This window comes from Sphaerodactylus townsendi, linkage group LG02 (genome assembly GCF_021028975.2).
Source record: "Sphaerodactylus townsendi isolate TG3544 linkage group LG02, MPM_Stown_v2.3, whole genome shotgun sequence".
Classification (NCBI taxonomy): domain Eukaryota; kingdom Metazoa; phylum Chordata; class Lepidosauria; order Squamata; family Sphaerodactylidae; genus Sphaerodactylus; species Sphaerodactylus townsendi.
In genome coordinates this window covers 171354010-171373329 of record NC_059426.1, presented here as the reverse complement: position 1 = coordinate 171373329, position 19320 = coordinate 171354010, and the positions used below count along the sequence as shown (strand labels likewise).

Genomic DNA, 19320 nt, shown 5'->3' with positions numbered 1-19320 from the left:
GAATTTTACCACGCCTTGTCCAATTTTCTTTAGCATTAGGAGCCACAGTCAAAAGTAAGGAGCCAAATTCCTTTGGCAGCTTTTTGCATTTTTTAATGCCCAAACGTTCTAATTATTGTTACCATAAACCTAATCTCTTCACAGCACCGTACCATTTTGTGGAAACTGTGCCATAGTACATAAATAACCCAGGTAACTCTAAGAACATAAGAACAAGCCAGCTGGATCAGACCAGAGTCCATCTAGTCCAGCACTCTGCTACTCGCAGTGGCCCACCAGGTGCCTTTGGGAGCTCACATGCAGGAGGTGAAAGCAATGGCCTTCTGCTGCTGCTGCTCCTGAGCACCTGGTCTGCTAAGGCATTTGCAATCTGAGATCAAGGAGGATCAGGATTGGTAGCCATAGATTGACTTCTCCTCCATAAATCTGTCCAAGCCCTTTTTAAAGCTATCCAGGTTAGTGGCCAGCACCACCTCCTGTGGCATCATATTCCAAACACCAATCTCTAGTTGTTATCATTGCCCCTTCCGCACGCGCAGAATAATGCACTTGCAATCCACTTTCTGTGCACTTTTCAGCTGGAGCTTACTGTGCAGAATAGCAAAATCCACTTTCAAACAATTGTGGAAGTGGATTGAAAGTGCATTATTCTGTGTGTGCGAAAGGGGCCAAAAAGCTAACTTGCAACCCTTGTCTAAAAGCTCCCCAATTTCTCATCATCCCAGCATTGCTTTTAAAAGGGCAGTCTAATTGAACGTTGGAGCCGGTACAGAAAACAACTGGTTAAGTGAAGAAGTCGTCCCGCACCCCCACCGAATGGTGTAAAGTTAAGTTGACATATAAACAAGCAGTGACAAGAACTTCATGCACATTTATTTTTATATTGTACCACAAAGTAGTCTGATACGATGTGATAAATAAGCTTTCAGCCGGATCCAGCCGGCTAATTTCACTGACTCTCGGCCAACTCCCCTTCTTATTGAAAGTCCCGATCATGTGGATTTTACTTATGCAGGCCCAACGACATCTCTGTGAAATCAAATCAGTATAGGTCAAAGGCAACGTCCTCCTCTTTTATCCAGTGAAGAAACTGGTTGGATCTGACCTATTGTACTTCCGCTGGTTGTTGAAAGATGCTGCGATGGCATTGTTATTGAAAATACTATGCTCTGTTTCACGTAAAGATGATAGTAGATTGCATATTCCTCCACCACAGACGTCAACATGCCGGACCTTCTTTGTTGTAGAATTCTCTGTCTGGGTCCTACCGCCAACCTACCCCCCCCCCCCCCCCAAAAAAAAAAAAAAGCCATTTGAAAGTTTGCAAGTGAAAATACATTTTGGCATAAATGCTCTTGTATCAAAGTACCACGTCCAGTAATGCTCAAAATAATGGTTTTGACAAAGGCAGTGCGCCAAAATGAATGACAGTTCTCATATTCGTTGGGGACTATATTCTATATTCCGAGTGTGCTGACCCCTGCGATTTCCTCAAATGTGGGAAATTGGACTGCATAATTTGTGGCAAATTGGTTTTAAAGCTTATGCTATGTATAACGTTTTAAATGTTTATTTTTACACTATTCATTATATTTCTTGTGTGGAGGATTGTTTGGAGAAATGAACAGAATTCATTTATCTATATTGTTGCCTGAAGACTGTTGCCTGAAGATGAAGACTGGAGCAGCAGTGACGTAGTGGTTAAGAGCAGGTGCACTCTAATCTGGAGAACCGGGTTTGATTCCCTGCTCTGCCACTTGAGCTGTGGAGGCTTATCTGGGGAACTAGATTAGCCTGTGCACGTCAATACATGCCAGCTGGGTGACCTTGGGCTAGTCACAGCTCTTCCGAACTCTCTCAGCCCCACCCATCTCACAGGGTGTTTGTTGTGTGTGTGGGGGGGGGGGTAGAGAAGGGAAAGGAGATTGTAAGCCCCTTTGAGTCTCTTTACAGCAGAGAAAGGGAGGGTATAAATCTAAACTCTTCTGTATAAACTGACTTGTCTTCTATATTGCCAAATGTCTGATACATTCAGAAAACGGAATACTTCTCCATCTAGAATGAGAAGTTAATTTTAAGCATGGGTATTTGATGTTTTAGAATAGTTTTGTAGTGTGTGTCTTAGAATTTTGCTTGTATCAGTTTCACATGTTTATGTTTTAATAATTTTTTTTGGGGGGGGGGGGAACAGGTGCTGCAGGTATCTGCCCGCACCCCAGCTCTAGAAGTTCCCCCAAACTATGGACCAGATAGGAGAGAAACAGGTGGATTCTTCAAACGTTGCTGGTCCGTATTAGAAGTCCATAGCACTGCGATCCTCTGAGACTTGAGCGTTAGTTTATTGACCCTCATCCCACCCTGTGTTGCCTCCAGATACAGCTCCAGGAACACGTTTTCTCAACTGATTCAACATTATTAGTGTGCCCGTATGTGTTTCCAGTCACGTCAGTGTATTACAGGTGAGGACATAGGTACTTGTGGACAGACGGGCTATTCAAGCTTCGCAGTCTAGTAGACTTTTTTTGTGCTGGCAAGACAGAACTAATGCTCAAAAAGGGAGGAGTCTGAGCGTGAAGTGTTTTAATACTGTGACGTTCACGGCCTTGGGGGACCCTATTTAGGTGGCAAGGTAGCATCCAGATGCTTTAAATAAAATAAGTTTTTTTATAGCAAGCCTTTATTGGCATAGACAACAGTACAACAATAATAAAAACGGATTAAAAGCATACAATACAGGGAATAAATGTTAGGTCGAAGGAAATCTACTGGCGTTTAGTAATTTCCAGGAGAAAGTCTGCCACTATCATACAGAGAGAAGGACCAGGGTTGTCCAACAAGTAGTGTAATCTAATTAAATCGGGGAGGTGGGGTAAATGTAAAGATTCACATACTTGGATCTGATTTCCTTGAATCTGAGACAGTGTAGTAATTGGTGGTCCAGAGATTCAACTGAGCCATCGTTACATGGGCACAATCTTTTAGCCTTTTCTTGCTTATTAAATCTGCCATGTAACAAGGCAGAAGGCATAACATTAAACCTGGCGAGCATTATGGCTCTCCTTTGAGCAGGATTTATTAAGCAGTACAGGTAGTGTGCCAGGTGGCCCCGTTCAAATGGGAGAGAAAAATACAGGGGGGAGCACGTTTTCTTGGCAAAATAAAATAAGTAAATAAAATGCGTTCGGGGGCTCAGAAGGACGGAGACGGGCACTTCAGGGGTGGCAATTTCCTGTGACGGTGGTTTTATTAAGGGCGGGGCATCTGTTTTGTGTCGCTTTCCTTCCACGCTTGTGTAAAAACCCTGCCTGGTTTGGAATCCCATCGCTCTGCCGAAAGCGTGGCGACGGCCACCTGTTGCAGTAGCTTCCTATTGTTAAAAAGAGCCCTATTTATATCTCTGTAGCGTGCTGGCAGAAGAGGAGGGCAGTGCTCAAAATGGGAAGCCTTTCGTAGGCCACGATGGCCTGAAGACAAAGACTTGGCCTGAAGAGTTGGACTAAGCCTTACATCTTGAGAAACTTCTCTAGAAGAGACCGGTTCTGTTCTTGAAAATCCCTGAAAAATGTTGTGTATTTTGCACATCTAGATAATGCATACATTGAAAGATAAAGAAGAGGTCCCGATTTAGTCCCCACTTCCCCCTATAACAGTGGTGGCGAACCTATGGCGCTCCAGATGTTCATGGACTACAGTTCCCATCAGCCCCTGTCAGCATGGCCAATTGGCCAAATGAACATCTGGAGTGCCATAGGTTCGTCACCATGGCCCTATAACAAGTATACTGAATGGAAACATAGAAAAGAAAAAAAACAGTGGTGGGATTCAAATAATTTAACAACTGGTTGTTTACACGCATCATTTTAACAACTGGTTCTGCCAAAGTGGTGCGAACCGGCTGAATCCCACCCCTGGGAAAAACCCATACACACATCTCTACACACAAATATATGGTAACTTCCAGTTACCTTACTATGGATTCAAATATAAATCTAGCTCTGTGCGTATAGTTAATATCTACATCCCCCCCCGCCACCCACTTTTAGTCCTTCTTATAAAATTCCCTTAACCCGATAAAACTGTTTTCATTTGAGTCTTGAATCCTGCCGTCGTTTCTCTATTGGTATAGGTTTTCAGTAAGTAGTCCGCAAAGGATTTTCGGTCTTTAAGAAAACTGTCCGTTTTCTTGTCTCTCCTAATGGCCATCAGTCTTGCCATTTCTACATATTCCGTGACGTTCAAGATCCGGTCTTGTTTTGTTGGCGTTTCTATTCTTGAAATCAAGCCGACTGAGGGCAACTGGTTTCCTCCAACCCTGGTTCCTTCCGGGCAGGAGAGTTTAGTCAACAATCCAGTTGTCGTTATTTGTTCTGGCCTTTATCGTGTTGTCAGAGCGTGAAGAGGAATTGCACCGCGATGGGCTTGCCTCGGCCAAACAATCGACAAGCGTTTCCACTGTATTTAGGTTCCACACCCATAGATGTGGCCACGCTGGCAGCAAAGGAGGAAAGTGGGTAGACTGAGGCAGTGTAGTGCAATGCTTAGGGCAGAGTCCCCTTCGTGGTATCTACCAACAGTGGTCCTGGTGACCACAAAGTGTTTTTATAAAGCGGGCAGAGCGACACCTGGTTTGACAACAGTGCGTATGAAAGGGATATGAAAGGAATCTGGGAGTCTTAGTAGACCATAAACTGAACATGAGTCAGCAGTGTGATATGGCAGCCAAGAAAGCCAATGCAACTCTGGGATGCTTCAATAGGAGTATAGTGTCTAGATTGAGGGAAGTAATTGTACCACTCTACTCTGCATAGTCCGGACCTCACCTAGAGTACTGTGTTCAATTCTGGGCACCGCAATTTAAGAAGGATATTGACTAGCTGGAATGTGTCCGACGGAGAGCAACCAAAATGGGAAAAGGTCTGGAATCCATGCCCTACGACGAGAGACTTAGGGAGCTGGGGATGTTTAGTATAGAGAAGTGAAGGTTATGGGGGCACAGGATAGCTATGTTTAAATATTTGGAGGAATGCCATGTCGAAGAGGGAGCAAACTTGTTTTCTGCTGCCTCAGAGACTAAGACACGGAGTTATGGATTCAAGGTGCAGGAAAAGAGATTCCACCTAAACATTAGGAAGAACTTTCTGACCGTCAAGGCTGTTCGGCAGTGGAAGTCATTGCCTCGGAGAGTTGTGGAGTCTCCTTCTTTGGATGTTTTTAAAAAGAGTGTATAGATGTGGAAGGTAGGGAGAAATATTTAACAGAAGTATTACGGAAGAATTCTAAGCCAAGTAATAATACAATAAATTAATCATGCTATAAAAAAACCTCAAGAAGTACAAAACACCTGGACCAGATGGTCTGTCAGCAATTTATTATAAATGCGTCAAAGAAATATTAACAATGCCCTTACAAAGAGTAATGAATGAATGCAAGAGAGAAATAATATTCAAAGAATAGTACACACTGGACACAGTGTGTAACACATTTCTCTCTGTAAGACACCTCTGAAGATGCCAGCCACAGTTGCAGATGAAACGTTAGGAACAAGATCTACCAGACCACGGCCACACAGCCCGGAAAACCCACAATAACCGGTTGAGTCCGGCCGTGAAAGCCTTTGACAATACAATATTGATGCACATAGGGGCAAAAAATCCAAACTTCACATACACGCTACAAGGGTCAGTGCTATCAGTCACAGACCGGGAAAGGGATTTGGGCCTCTTAGTTGATAGTTCCATGGGAATGTCAACTCAATGCATGGCAGCTGTGAAAAAGGCAAACTCTATGCTGGGGATCATTAGAAAAGGAATTGATAATAAAACTACAAAGATTGTCATGCCCTTATATAAAGCAGTGGTGCGACTGCACTTGGAGTACTGTGTCCAGTTCTAGTCGCCACATCTCAAAAAGGATATTGAAGAGATAGAAAAAGTGCAGAGAAGGGCAACGAGGATGATTGAGGGACTGGAGCACCTTCCTTATGAGGAGAGGCTGCAGCGTTTGGGTCTCTTTAGTTTGGAGCGGAGACGTCTGAGGTGGGGTATGATTGAAGTCTATAAAATTCTGCATGGGGTAGAAAATGTTGACAGAGAGAAATGTCTCTCTCTTTCTCACAATACTAAAACCAGGGGGGCATCCATTGAAAATGCTGGGGGGAAGAATTAGGACTAATAAAAGGAAACACTTCTTCACGCAACGTGTGATTGGTGTTTGGAATATGCTGCCACAGGAGGTGGTGATGGCCACTAACCTGGATAGCTTTAAAAGGGGCTTGGACAGATTTATGGAGGAGAAGTCGATTTATGGCTACCAATCTTGATCCTCCTTGATCTCAGATTGCAAATGCCTTGGCAGACCAAGTGCTCGGGAGCAACAGCCGCAGAAGGCCATTGCTTTCACATCCTGCATGTGAGCTCCCAAAGGCACCTGGTGGGCCACTGCGAGTAGCAGAGTGCTGGACTAGATGGACTCTGGTCTGATCCAGCTGGCTAGTTCTTATGTTCTTAATATACAATCTATTCACCTGCCCACCGCCCTGATGGACCAGGCAGGGAAGTGGAGCCTGCTTGAGCTCACGAAGTTCTCTTGCGGCAGCAGGGCCTCCCCGGCCTGGACCCCGTTTGCCCTTCTGGTCTGTGGGGGGAGAGGAATGGCCAAATGTGCCCCCAGTGTGACCTATGCACATGGCACCTGGGTTGTGAGGCCCCTCCTGTCCCCCTCAAGATCTGCCACTGGCCAAAAAAGGTGACCAATTAAGAAGGAAGATATCTTTCAAACTGTTAATCACTGGAGACTCAAAACATTTATTAGGAAAAACGTATAAAATGTTATTGCAATATGATACTGAAGCACAACAAGCAAAAGACTGCATGATAAAGTCGAATTAAAATTTTGGAGAAAAGCATACACTTTCACATAATGCACTTTCAATCCACCTTCACAGTTGTTTGCAAGTGGATTTTGCTGTTCCGCACTGCTGCAAAGTGCATTGAAAGTGGATTGAAAGTGCATTAATTTTGCATGTGCGAAAGGGGCCACAGGAGTCAATGGGAAAATCTTTGGACTGAAGAAATTAAGTGTATGGAATGTCAAACATTAAGAAAAGATGCTATGCAATGTTCTTCAGATAGCATATCATACCTAAAGGTACAGCAAAAGCCAACAAGGATGATAATGGGAAGTCTTGGAAATGAACAAGATCTACCAGACCACGGCCACACAGCCCGGAAAACCCACAACAACCAGTTGAATCTGGTGGTCAAAGCCTTCGTCGGAATACAGATTCAGCATTTTATCATATGTGGCAGACTTGCGAGAAAATATTGGACTCATGGTGAAATGAAAAAGATATTAAAACTAAAAATTGAGAGAGATCTGAAAAAATATGCTACTAATATCTTAGCAAAAATATATATAGCAAATTATGTAGGGATTTTTCCATGATTGCCCCATGGCTCTGGAATAGTCACTCATTGAAGATTTGGCAGGCACCTACCCTTTATGGGTTTAAATGTCTCCCTGAAAACCCCCTGTACAGCTGCTGGTCAGGGGTGGGGGTGGGGTTATTCAAATAGGATGTTTATTGCTGTTTTAATGGTCCTATTTTATTTATGATGTTTTTATCGTGGTTTGAATGGGTTTTTTACATCTTTGTAAGTTGCCTAGAGACGCTACTGTGAGACAGGGTATAAATATCATAAATAAATAAATACAAGGTGACAGCGGCAAGAGTATGCCGCAACACGGCAGGTAGAAAATACCCAGATTTAAAGTAATGGATGAGTAAATTAACTGAATATGTGATGATGGCGAATCCTTTATACGTATTAGGCCAATTTCAGAATTTCAAGAAAAAGGTAATGCCTTTTTAATGATGTAGATGGTGGCTTTCAGGAGGCCCCTCCTTTGCCTACTAGTGGCTGTGGGCAAATGGGAGATGAATGGTATAGTGAGGGACATATGTGTGGAGGTTCCCAAGAGTGAGACTGCCAGATTGGGGGGCGAGGAGAAAGAAAAGTGGATGTGGTGGAGACAGAGGCTTAGCTGGACAATACTGCACCTGGTGCACACTCTTGTGTTTTCTGCCCTCCCCATGGTGCCCCCCCCCCCACCCCCCTCACCTTATTGAAACAGTGCAGTCTGGAGAAGTGGCCTGTTCCCTTCAGGCTGAAAACGGCCTGGTGGGAACTACACTTCCCAGGAGACTTTTGGGGCTCGCAAGGTCTCCTGGGAAGTGTAGTTCCCACCAGGCTGTTTTCAGCCTGAAGGGAACAGGCCGCTTCTCCAGCCTACACTGTTTCAATAAGGTGTGGAGGGGGTGCCACCGGGGGGATGATTTTCCGCCCCCTATGCGCACGCCCGGTGCAATGCACACCCCATCCCCTGGTAGCTCCGCCTCTGGGTGGAGAAGGGAAAGGATACTCAGCTTGCCACGCCCCCTCCACCCTATATTGAATTTTCCCGGATCGCCTTTGGAATTGCTTATTATTAGCACTATTGCAGGGGTAGGGAACCTGCGGCTCGAGGGCTGCATGCGGCTCTTCTGCCCTTGCACTGCGGCTCCACGAGCTGAGCCGCCGGCTTCATCCTTGCCCGCCCTGCAGGCAGCAGGGCGGGCGCACCAATTGCCCGCAGGCGGCTGAGCAGCGCCGCGGGCTTCCCCTCTTGCCCACCTTGTTCGAGCAGGGCGGGCGCTTTCCCAGCGGCCGGCAAGGCCGAGCCACTGGCCCCATCCTTGCCCGCCCTACAGGCAGCAGGGCGGGTGCATCCATGCGCTTCTCAGAATGAGTGGAGTAAAAGGTAAAAAAGCCCAATATATACAATGTTATCTTTATTTTAAATGTCAAAAATTATTTGCGGCTCCAAGTGTTTTCTTTTCCCGTGGAAAACGGGTCCAAATGGCTCTTTGAGTGTTAAAGGTTCCCTACCCCTGCACTATTGTGTGCCCGGAACTTTTCCACCTATGCCGCGAATGTTTCTGTTTTTCACATGCGTGTTTACCTGATGCAGAGATTGCCTTTAGCAGTGGGCTGCGTATCATTCTTTCTTTTGTATGTATGTTTTCAAGCCTCCCTTTTTACACTGGGGTGCCTTCTCTCTTTCAGGTGTGAAAGCTGCGTGGAACTGCTGTTTGTCAGGGGGGCCGGGAACTGCCAAGAATGTGGCACCCCCTTGCGCAAGAGCAACTTCAGAGTGCAACTCTTTGAGGACCCGGCTGTTGACAAGGAGGTGGAAATCCGGAAGAAGGTGTTAAAAATGTGAGTGCCAAGTGAGCCCTAACAAGATAGGTCTGGGTTTTCCTGTTCTTCTTATGGGGATTAGCTTTAGCTGTGTTTAGGCAAGAGATTATTTCGAACAGTTTACAAAACATTCTTCTTTTAGCAGAGTGCTGGACTAGATGGACTCTGGTCTGATCCAGCAGGCTAGTTCTTATGTTCTTATGCCTGTCCTGAGCTACAATATGCGTACTGCATTGTGGTTTAATGCAGTGGCGAAGCGCCAACGGGGACATCCGGGGCGGCTTGTCCCGGGCGCAGGCTTGCAAGGTCACGTGGGGGGCGGAAAAATTCCCTGCACACTTCCGGGAAGGAGGAGGGGCGTGGCTCGGTTTGACTGCACGATGCCGGAGAGGAGGCCTGCGCCTTTTGCCTTCCAGCCGAGGGAGTGCTCTCCCTGCCTCCCGGAAGAGGGAGACAGCCAACGAGCAGCCGCAGTGACCACTTCCTGCTTCTCTCACCAGCAAGGCTGTCCTCGTCGTCTCCTCGGCCTCGCGAGATTTCTCGCACTGGGCTCCACTTTCCCCTATGGGATGCCAGCGAGCTCAGCCCTAGCCATGGCTGTGACCCTTCTCCGCCGCTCCCCCTCTGCTCCCCACTGCCCCTTCTCCTCCTGTTTTGTAGCTGCCGCCGCGCCTCCCCAGCATCTTTTATCGGCTACAGAACCCTCCAGCGCCACATACAGCACCAACTTGTTTGCCAGCGCCCTGCGGCTGCCGCCCTGCTCTGGCATCAAGGAGGGCTACGAGAGGCAAGTGCAGCACCACGGTGAGGGAGCCGCCCAGATGGGAAACAACAACAATGGGGAGAAGGGGGGTGCTGGCCAGGCGGGGGTGTGTGTGTCTCCTGGGTTGTGCTGGGCTGGCATGCTGACCACAGTGGGGCAGGAGCCTTTTCAGTTTTGGCGCCCAGAGATGCATCTGGATCTGGTTGGGGGCGAGATTCAGCCGGAGGAGGGTGTGTGGATGCGAGCGACACATGTGTAAGAATGAAGGGCGTCCAGGCTTCCCTCCATTTGCCGACCCACGAACCTCCCTCCACAAGCAGTTTTCCCTGCTGCTACTCTTGCAGAAGTTGGTGCCTTGTTTTGTGTCTTGGCTGTTGTGGACGTTACTGGGGCGCAAAGCGCTTTGACTTCTCCTCCTTCCCTGCTCCCCCTCGCTTTCATCTACGGTAGACTTTAAAGGGGCAGGGGAGGAAGAAACTCTCCTTTCCTGTCCTTTCCCAGAGCTGCCCCCTGCTTTTGTTCTGGCCTTTTTTTTTTTTTAAAACTCTTTTTTGAACGAGATCCTCTTTCTTCCTCTCACCTCCTTTGACTTGCTCCTGGGAGTGCATGGGCTGCTTACAGGACAAGAGGGACTGGGGGGAGGGGGGGCTTACCTCGACTGAGCTCAGCAGGACTCGGCTTGTGAGTAAGGGACTCTGGACTGTTTGGGGCAGCAGGACTTCGACATTTTCTGGAATTGGGATTTCAGCTTTCAACTGCAGAACTCGTGTACCCATCCCCATCAAAGGTAAACTCAACCACTGCAATTAAACAGTTGCTCCCCAAAAATCCCTCTTCTAGTCAACTGTGCTATTTTGAAGTGCAAAACCTCAAGCTGCATACTCTTGTATTAAACTCTAATTGAATTCAGTAGTGTGCCACTTTCAAGCAAGTGTTTCTGGCATTGAGCTGGCCTGTTAAGAGGGGGTCAGCTTAAACTCTGGAAGTTTATACTCTGGAAGTGTATACTCTGAAGTAAATCCTATTGAATTAAAGCAGTTACTCTCAAGTAAGTGCTATGACTGAGCTGGGCTGTTAAGAGGGGGTCAGCTTTTCTCCTATCTCCCCCCCCCATTCCACACAAGGCTACGCCAGGTAAGCAACATAAATAAGGGTTTAAATAAATAGACGTGTTTCCCTTAAAAAGAAAAAGGGGAAAATGTAAGTAAAAGAAGAAACACACACTGTTCCACCATTGGTTGTAGTATAAAATATTTCCACTTTCCCCCCCCCCTCAGGGAAGGTGTGTTTTTGCACATTCAGAAAAGTCAGCTACCAACACCCCTCTGCCTCCCAATCATCAGAAGTGCTAGAAGCCAGGATTCTGTGGACTCCTCTGCCTTTATGGAAGGGAGGGAAGGAGAGAAGTTTGGGGGCATGACTCAGTGGAAGAGCATCTAGCTGGCATTCAGAAAGTCCCCAGTTCAATTGTTGGCATCTCCAGTTTAAAAAATCAAGCAGGAGGCTATGTGTGGAAGACTTTCTAACTGAGACTCCAGCAGAGCTGTGTCCAGTGAGAGTGGGCAGTGTTGACTCCAACAGACAAAAAGGTCTGGCTTGCATAGGGCTGTAAGCCTCCTGTGTGGGTCCATGTATTTTTCATAGTGCTGTGCCCCCCAGGAGAGTTTCTTCTCTCTCTTCTTCTTCTTTCATTCAGACATTTTAAAGTTGGCTTTCCAGTCTTTCTCTTTTTGTGATGTGCTGATAAATTGGCAATTGGCCTGTCAATCCATTGTAAAAATAGATATGTTGTGTTTTTTTCCTAGCCAGCTGTGCCTTTCCATCCTGTTGGTTTCATGAAGTGTATGAAGTGTTCTTGGGGCACTTTGGCATTTCCAGAATAATGCATTTTCAATCCACTTTCACAATTGTTTGCAAGTGGATTTTGCTCTTTTCACAGTAACCCAGCTGTAAAGTGCATTGAAAGTGGCTTGAAAAATGCCATTCTCATGTGTGATAGTGCTCTTAGCCTCACTTCCAAAACGCCTTTAGAAGGTGATTTTGTATCAGTTCAGTAAGCACTTTCCTCATTGTGGACTCCGTTGCTCTAGAAAAGTGATAAAAAGAAGGAAAGTCTACAATTAACTTTAACATATTGTGATCTTAAGAGGGATATGAAGGGTGATGGACACACTCGGAAAGACAGCACCCCTTACCTTGTGGTGAAGGTGCTGTATTTGCCCAGGGTTGTTTTTTGTGGAAGTATTTATACCCCATATTTTGGCCTTTGAGGTTAACCAGTGTTCAGAAATGTCATCAAGAAAAGAGTGGACTGTGTTAAGACATTAGTATTGAAATCAAGATTTTGTCTGATCCTGAGTGATAGTATCGGAGTGTGTTTATCTGCTTCTGATTAAGTACATATAATATTTATACATTGATTTGTACTGTTAAAATATTGTACTGCCATCTTTTTGACCATCTGAGTCCTCCAGAACAGCTTGCAATACAAACACATCCCACAAATTGCAAGCTCTGCCAGCTGGGGGGGGGGGTGGGGGGGGGGGGGGGTGGGGGGGGTGTGGGGGGGGGGGGAGGGGGGGTGTGGGGGGGGGGGGGGGTGTTGGCGGGGGGGGCGGGGGGGGGGTGGGGGGGGGGGGAGGGGGGGTGTGGGGGGGGGGGGGGTGGGGGGGGAGGGGGAGTGGGGGGGGGGGGGGGAGGGGGGAGGGGGGGGGGGGGGGGGGGGGGGGGGGGGGGGGGGGGGGCGGGGGGGGGGGGGGGTGGTGGGGGCGGGGGGGGGGGCGGGGGGGTGGGGGGGGGGGGGGGTGGGGGGGGGGGGGGGTGGGGGGGGGGGGGGGGGGGGGGGGGGGGGGGTGGGGGGGGGGGGGGGTGGGGGGGGGGGGGGGTGGGGGGGGGGGGGGGTGGGGGGGGGGGGGGGTGGGGGGGGGGGGGGGTGGGGGGGGGGGGGGGTGGGGGGGGGGGGGGGTGGGGGGGGGGGGGGGTGGGGGGGGGGGGGGGTGGGGGGGGGGGGGGGTGGGGGGGGGGGGGGGTGGGGGGGGGGGGGGGTGGGGGGGGGGGGGGGTGGGGGGGGGGGGGGGTGGGGGGGGGGGGGGGTGGGGGGGGGGGGGGGTGGGGGGGGGGGGGGGTGGGGGGGGGGGGGGGTGGGGGGGGGGGGGGGTGGGGGGGGGGGGGGGTGGGGGGGGGGGGGGGTGGGGGGGGGGGGGGGTGGGGGGGGGGGGGGGTGGGGGGGGGGGGGGGTGGGGGGGGGGGGGGGTGGGGGGGGGGGGGGGTGGGGGGGGGGGGGGGTGGGGGGGGGGGGGGGTGGGGGGGGGGGGGGGTGGGGGGGGGGGGGGGTGGGGGGGGGGGGGGGTGGGGGGGGGGGGGGGTGGGGGGGGGGGGGGGTGGGGGGGGGGGGGGGTGGGGGGGGGGGGGGGTGGGGGGGGGGGGGGGTGGGGGGGGGGGGGGGTGGGGGGGGGGGGGGGTGGGGGGGGGGGGGGGTGGGGGGGGGGGGGGGTGGGGGGGGGGGGGGGTGGGGGGGGGGGGGGGTGGGGGGGGGGGGGGGTGGGGGGGGGGGGGGGTGGGGGGGGGGGGGGGTGGGGGGGGGGGGGGGTGGGGGGGGGGGGGGGTGGGGGGGGGGGGGGGTGGGGGGGGGGGGGGGTGGGGGGGGGGGGGGGTGGGGGGGGGGGGGGGTGGGGGGGGGGGGGGGTGGGGGGGGGGGGGGGTGGGGGGGGGGGGGGGTGGGGGGGGGGGGGGGTGGGGGGGGGGGGGGGTGGGGGGGGGGGGGGGTGGGGGGGGGGGGGGGTGGGGGGGGGGGGGGGTGGGGGGGGGGGGGGGTGGGGGGGGGGGGGGGTGGGGGGGGGGGGGGGTGGGGGGGGGGGGGGGTGGGGGGGGGGGGGGGTGGGGGGGGGGGGGGGTGGGGGGGGGGGGGGGTGGGGGGGGGGGGGGGTGGGGGGGGGGGGGGGTGGGGGGGGGGGGGGGTGGGGGGGGGGGGGGGTGGGGGGGGGGGGGGGTGGGGGGGGGGGGGGGTGGGGGGGGGGGGGGGTGGGGGGGGGGGGGGGTGGGGGGGGGGGGGGGTGGGGGGGGGGGGGGGTGGGGGGGGGGGGGGGTGGGGGGGGGGGGGGGTGGGGGGGGGGGGGGGTGGGGGGGGGGGGGGGTGGGGGGGGGGGGGGGTGGGGGGGGGGGGGGGTGGGGGGGGGGGGGGGTGGGGGGGGGGGGGGGTGGGGGGGGGGGGGGGTGGGGGGGGGGGGGGGTGGGGGGGGGGGGGGGTGGGGGGGGGGGGGGGTGGGGGGGGGGGGGGGTGGGGGGGGGGGGGGGTGGGGGGGGGGGGGGGTGGGGGGGGGGGGGGGTGGGGGGGGGGGGGGGTGGGGGGGGGGGGGGGTGGGGGGGGGGGGGGGTGGGGGGGGGGGGGGGTGGGGGGGGGGGGGGGTGGGGGGGGGGGGGGGTGGGGGGGGGGGGGGGTGGGGGGGGGGGGGGGTGGGGGGGGGGGGGGGTGGGGGGGGGGGGGGGTGGGGGGGGGGGGGGGTGGGGGGGGGGGGGGGTGGGGGGGGGGGGGGGTGGGGGGGGGGGGGGGTGGGGGGGGGGGGGGGTGGGGGGGGGGGGGGGTGGGGGGGGGGGGGGGTGGGGGGGGGGGGGGGTGGGGGGGGGGGGGGGTGGGGGGGGGGGGGGGTGGGGGGGGGGGGGGGTGGGGGGGGGGGGGGGTGGGGGGGGGGGGGGGTGGGGGGGGGGGGGGGTGGGGGGGGGGGGGGGTGGGGGGGGGGGGGGGTGGGGGGGGGGGGGGGTGGGGGGGGGGGGGGGTGGGGGGGGGGGGGGGTGGGGGGGGGGGGGGGTGGGGGGGGGGGGGGGTGGGGGGGGGGGGGGGTGGGGGGGGGGGGGGGTGGGGGGGGGGGGGGGTGGGGGGGGGGGGGGGTGGGGGGGGGGGGGGGTGGGGGGGGGGGGGGGTGGGGGGGGGGGGGGGTGGGGGGGGGGGGGGGTGGGGGGGGGGGGGGGTGGGGGGGGGGGGGGGTGGGGGGGGGGGGGGGTGGGGGGGGGGGGGGGTGGGGGGGGGGGGGGGTGGGGGGGGGGGGGGGTGGGGGGGGGGGGGGGTGGGGGGGGGGGGGGGTGGGGGGGGGGGGGGGTGGGGGGGGGGGGGGGTGGGGGGGGGGGGGGGTGGGGGGGGGGGGGGGTGGGGGGGGGGGGGGGTGGGGGGGGGGGGGGGTGGGGGGGGGGGGGGGTGGGGGGGGGGGGGGGTGGGGGGGGGGGGGGGTGGGGGGGGGGGGGGGTGGGGGGGGGGGGGGGTGGGGGGGGGGGGGGGTGGGGGGGGGGGGGGGTGGGGGGGGGGGGGGGTGGGGGGGGGGGGGGGTGGGGGGGGGGGGGGGTGGGGGGGGGGGGGGGTGGGGGGGGGGGGGGGTGGGGGGGGGGGGGGGTGGGGGGGGGGGGGGGTGGGGGGGGGGGGGGGTGGGGGGGGGGGGGGGTGGGGGGGGGGGGGGGTGGGGGGGGGGGGGGGTGGGGGGGGGGGGGGGTGGGGGGGGGGGGGGGTGGGGGGGGGGGGGGGTGGGGGGGGGGGGGGGTGGGGGGGGGGGGGGGTGGGGGGGGGGGGGGGTGGGGGGGGGGGGGGGTGGGGGGGGGGGGGGGTGGGGGGGGGGGGGGGTGGGGGGGGGGGGGGGTGGGGGGGGGGGGGGGTGGGGGGGGGGGGGGGTGGGGGGGGGGGGGGGTGGGGGGGGGGGGGGGTGGGGGGGGGGGGGGGTGGGGGGGGGGGGGGGTGGGGGGGGGGGGGGGTGGGGGGGGGGGGGGGTGGGGGGGGGGGGGGGTGGGGGGGGGGGGGGGTGGGGGGGGGGGGGGGTGGGGGGGGGGGGGGGTGGGGGGGGGGGGGGGTGGGGGGGGGGGGGGGTGGGGGGGGGGGGGGGTGGGGGGGGGGGGGGGTGGGGGGGGGGGGGGGTGGGGGGGGGGGGGGGTGGGGGGGGGGGGGGGTGGGGGGGGGGGGGGGTGGGGGGGGGGGGGGGTGGGGGGGGGGGGGGGTGGGGGGGGGGGGGGGTGGGGGGGGGGGGGGGTGGGGGGGGGGGGGGGTGGGGGGGGGGGGGGGTGGGGGGGGGGGGGGGTGGGGGGGGGGGGGGGTGGGGGGGGGGGGGGGTGGGGGGGGGGGGGGGTGGGGGGGGGGGGGGGTGGGGGGGGGGGGGGGTGGGGGGGGGGGGGGGTGGGGGGGGGGGGGGGTGGGGGGGGGGGGGGGTGGGGGGGGGGGGGGGTGGGGGGGGGGGGGGGTGGGGGGGGGGGGGGGTGGGGGGGGGGGGGGGTGGGGGGGGGGGGGGGTGGGGGGGGGGGGGGGTGGGGGGGGGGGGGGGTGGGGGGGGGGGGGGGTGGGGGGGGGGGGGGGTGGGGGGGGGGGGGGGTGGGGGGGGGGGGGGGTGGGGGGGGGGGGGGGTGGGGGGGGGGGGGGGTGGGGGGGGGGGGGGGTGGGGGGGGGGGGGGGTGGGGGGGGGGGGGGGTGGGGGGGGGGGGGGGTGGGGGGGGGGGGGGGTGGGGGGGGGGGGGGGTGGGGGGGGGGGGGGGTGGGGGGGGGGGGGGGTGGGGGGGGGGGGGGGTGGGGGGGGGGGGGGGTGGGGGGGGGGGGGGGTGGGGGGGGGGGGGGGTGGGGGGGGGGGGGGGTGGGGGGGGGGGGGGGTGGGGGGGGGGGGGGGTGGGGGGGGGGGGGGGTGGGGGGGGGGGGGGGTGGGGGGGGGGGGGGGTGGGGGGGGGGGGGGGTGGGGGGGGGGGGGGGTGGGGGGGGGGGGGGGTGGGGGGGGGGGGGGGTGGGGGGGGGGGGGGGTGGGGGGGGGGGGGGGTGGGGGGGGGGGGGGGTGGGGGGGGGGGGGGGTGGGGGGGGGGGGGGGTGGGGGGGGGGGGGGGTGGGGGGGGGGGGGGGTGGGGGGGGGGGGGGGTGGGGGGGGGGGGGGGTGGGGGGGGGGGGGGGTGGGGGGGGGGGGGGGTGGGGGGGGGGGGGGGTGGGGGGGGGGGGGGGTGGGGGGGGGGGGGGGTGGGGGGGGGGGGGGGTGGGGGGGGGGGGGGGTGGGGGGGGGGGGGGGTGGGGGGGGGGGGGGGTGGGGGGGGGGGGGGGTGGGGGGGGGGGGGGGTGGGGGGGGGGGGGGGTGGGGGGGGGGGGGGGTGGGGGGGGGGGGGGGTGGGGGGGGGGGGGGGTGGGGGGGGGGGGGGGTGGGGGGGGGGGGGGGTGGGGGGGGGGGGGGGTGGGGGGGGGGGGGGGTGGGGGGGGGGGGGGGTGGGGGGGGGGGGGGGTGGGGGGGGGGGGGGGTGGGGGGGGGGGGGGGTGGGGGGGGGGGGGGGTGGGGGGGGGGGGGGGTGGGGGGGGGGGGGGGTGGGGGGGGGGGGGGGTGGGGGGGGGGGGGGGTGGGGGGGGGGGGGGGTGGGGGGGGGGGGGGGTGGGGGGGGGGGGGGGTGGGGGGGGGGGGGGGTGGGGGGGGGGGGGGGTGGGGGGGGGGGGGGGTGGGGGGGGGGGGGGGTGGGGGGGGGGGGGGGTGGGGGGGGGGGGGGGTGGGGGGGGGGGGGGGTGGGGGGGGGGGGGGGTGGGGGGGGGGGGGGGTGGGGGGGGGGGGGGGTGGGGGGGGGGGGGGGTGGGGGGGGGGGGGGGTGGGGGGGGGGGGGGGTGGGGGGGGGGGGGGGTGGGGGGGGGGGGGGGTGGGGGGGGGGGGGGGTGGGGGGGGGGGGGGGTGGGGGGGGGGGGGGGTGGGGGGGGGGGGGGGTGGGGGGGGGGGGGGGTGGGGGGGGGGGGGGGTGGGGGGGGGGGGGGGTGGGGGGGGGGGGGGGTGGGGGGGGGGGGGGGTGGGGGGGGGGGGGGGTGGGGGGGGGGGGGGGTGGGGGGGGGGGGGGGTGGGGGGGGGGGGGGGTGGGGGGGGGGGGGGGTGGGGGGGGGGGGGGGTGGGGGGGGGGGGGGGTGGGGGGGGGGGGGGGTGGGGGGGGGGGGGGGTGGGGGGGGGGGGGGGTGGGGGGGGGGGGGGGTGGGGGGGGGGGGGGGTGGGGGGGGGGGGGGGTGGGGGGGGGGGGGGGTGGGGGGGGGGGGGGGTGGGGGGGGGGGGGGGTGGGGGGGGGGGGGGGTGGGGGGGGGGGGGGGTGGGGGGGGGGGGGGGTGGGGGGGGGGGGGGGTGGGGGGGGGGGGGGGTGGGGGGGGGGGGGGGTGGGGGGGGGGGGGGGTGGGGGGGGGGGGGGGTGGGGGGGGGGGGGGGTGGGGGGGGGGGGGGGTGGGGGGGGGGGGGGGTGGGGGGGGGGGGGGGTGGGGGGGGGGGGGGGTGGGGGGGGGGGGGGGTGGGGGGGGGGGGGGGTGGGGGGGGGGGGGGGTGGGGGGGGGGGGGGGTGGGGGGGGGGGGGGGTGGGGGGGGGGGGGGGTGGGGGGGGGGGGGGGTGGGGGGGGGGGGGGGTGGGGGGGGGGGGGGGTGGGGGGGGGGGGGGGTGGGGGGGGGGGGGGGTGGGGGGGGGGGGGGGTGGGGGGGGGGGGGGGTGGGGGGGGGGGGGGGTGGGGGGGGGGGGGGGTGGGGGGGGGGGGGGGTGGGGGGGGGGGGGGGTGGGGGGGGGGGGGGGTGGGGGGGGGGGGGGGTGGGGGGGGGGGGGGGTGGGGGGGGGGGGGGGTGGGGGGGGGGGGGGGTGGGGGGGGGGGGGGGTGGGGGGGGGGGGGGGTGGGGGGGGGGGGGGGTGGGGGGGGGGGGGGGTGGGGGGGGGGGGGGGTGGGGGGGGGGGGGGGTGGGGGGGGGGGGGGGTGGGGGGGGGGGGGGGTGGGGGGGGGGGGGGGTGGGGGGGGGGGGGGGTGGGGGGGGGGGGGGGTGGGGGGGGGGGGGGGTGGGGGGGGGGGGGGGTGGGGGGGGGGGGGGGTGGGGGGGGGGGGGGGTGGGGGGGGGGGGGGGTGGGGGGGGGGGGGGGTGGGGGGGGGGGGGGGTGGGGGGGGGGGGGGGTGGGGGGGGGGGGGGGTGGGGGGGGGGGGGGGTGGGGGGGGGGGGGGGTGGGGGGGGGGGGGGGTGGGGGGGGGGGGGGGTGGGGGGGGGGGGGGGTGGGGGGGGGGGGGGGTGGGGGGGGGGGGGGGTGGGGGGGGGGGGGGGTGGGGGGGGGGGGGGGTGGGGGGGGGGGGGGGTGGGGGGGGGGGGGGGTGGGGGGGGGGGGGGGTGGGGGGGGGGGGGGGTGGGGGGGGGGGGGGGTGGGGGGGGGGGGGGGTGGGGGGGGGGGGGGGTGGGGGGGGGGGGGGGTGGGGGGGGGGGGGGGTGGGGGGGGGGGGGGGTGGGGGGGGGGGGGGGTGGGGGGGGGGGGGGGTGGGGGGGGGGGGGGGTGGGGGGGGGGGGGGGTGGGGGGGGGGGGGGGTGGGGGGGGGGGGGGGTGGGGGGGGGGGGGGGT

The 19320-nt window shown here is 62.8% G+C and overlaps 1 protein-coding gene across 1 annotated transcript in view; it reads left to right on the top strand.

Annotated features, from left to right (window-relative positions):
- MNAT1 (MNAT1 component of CDK activating kinase) overlaps positions 1-19320 on the top strand; it is a 182234-nt gene that overhangs the window by 35407 nt on the left and 127507 nt on the right. Inside the window, exons 2-4 of the mRNA XM_048484659.1 lie at positions 9105-9257; positions 9740-9810; positions 9900-10043. Coding sequence (XP_048340616.1) covers positions 9105-9257; positions 9740-9810; positions 9900-10043 — 368 coding nt within the window. The remainder of the gene's footprint in view (positions 1-9104; positions 9258-9739; positions 9811-9899; positions 10044-19320) is intronic.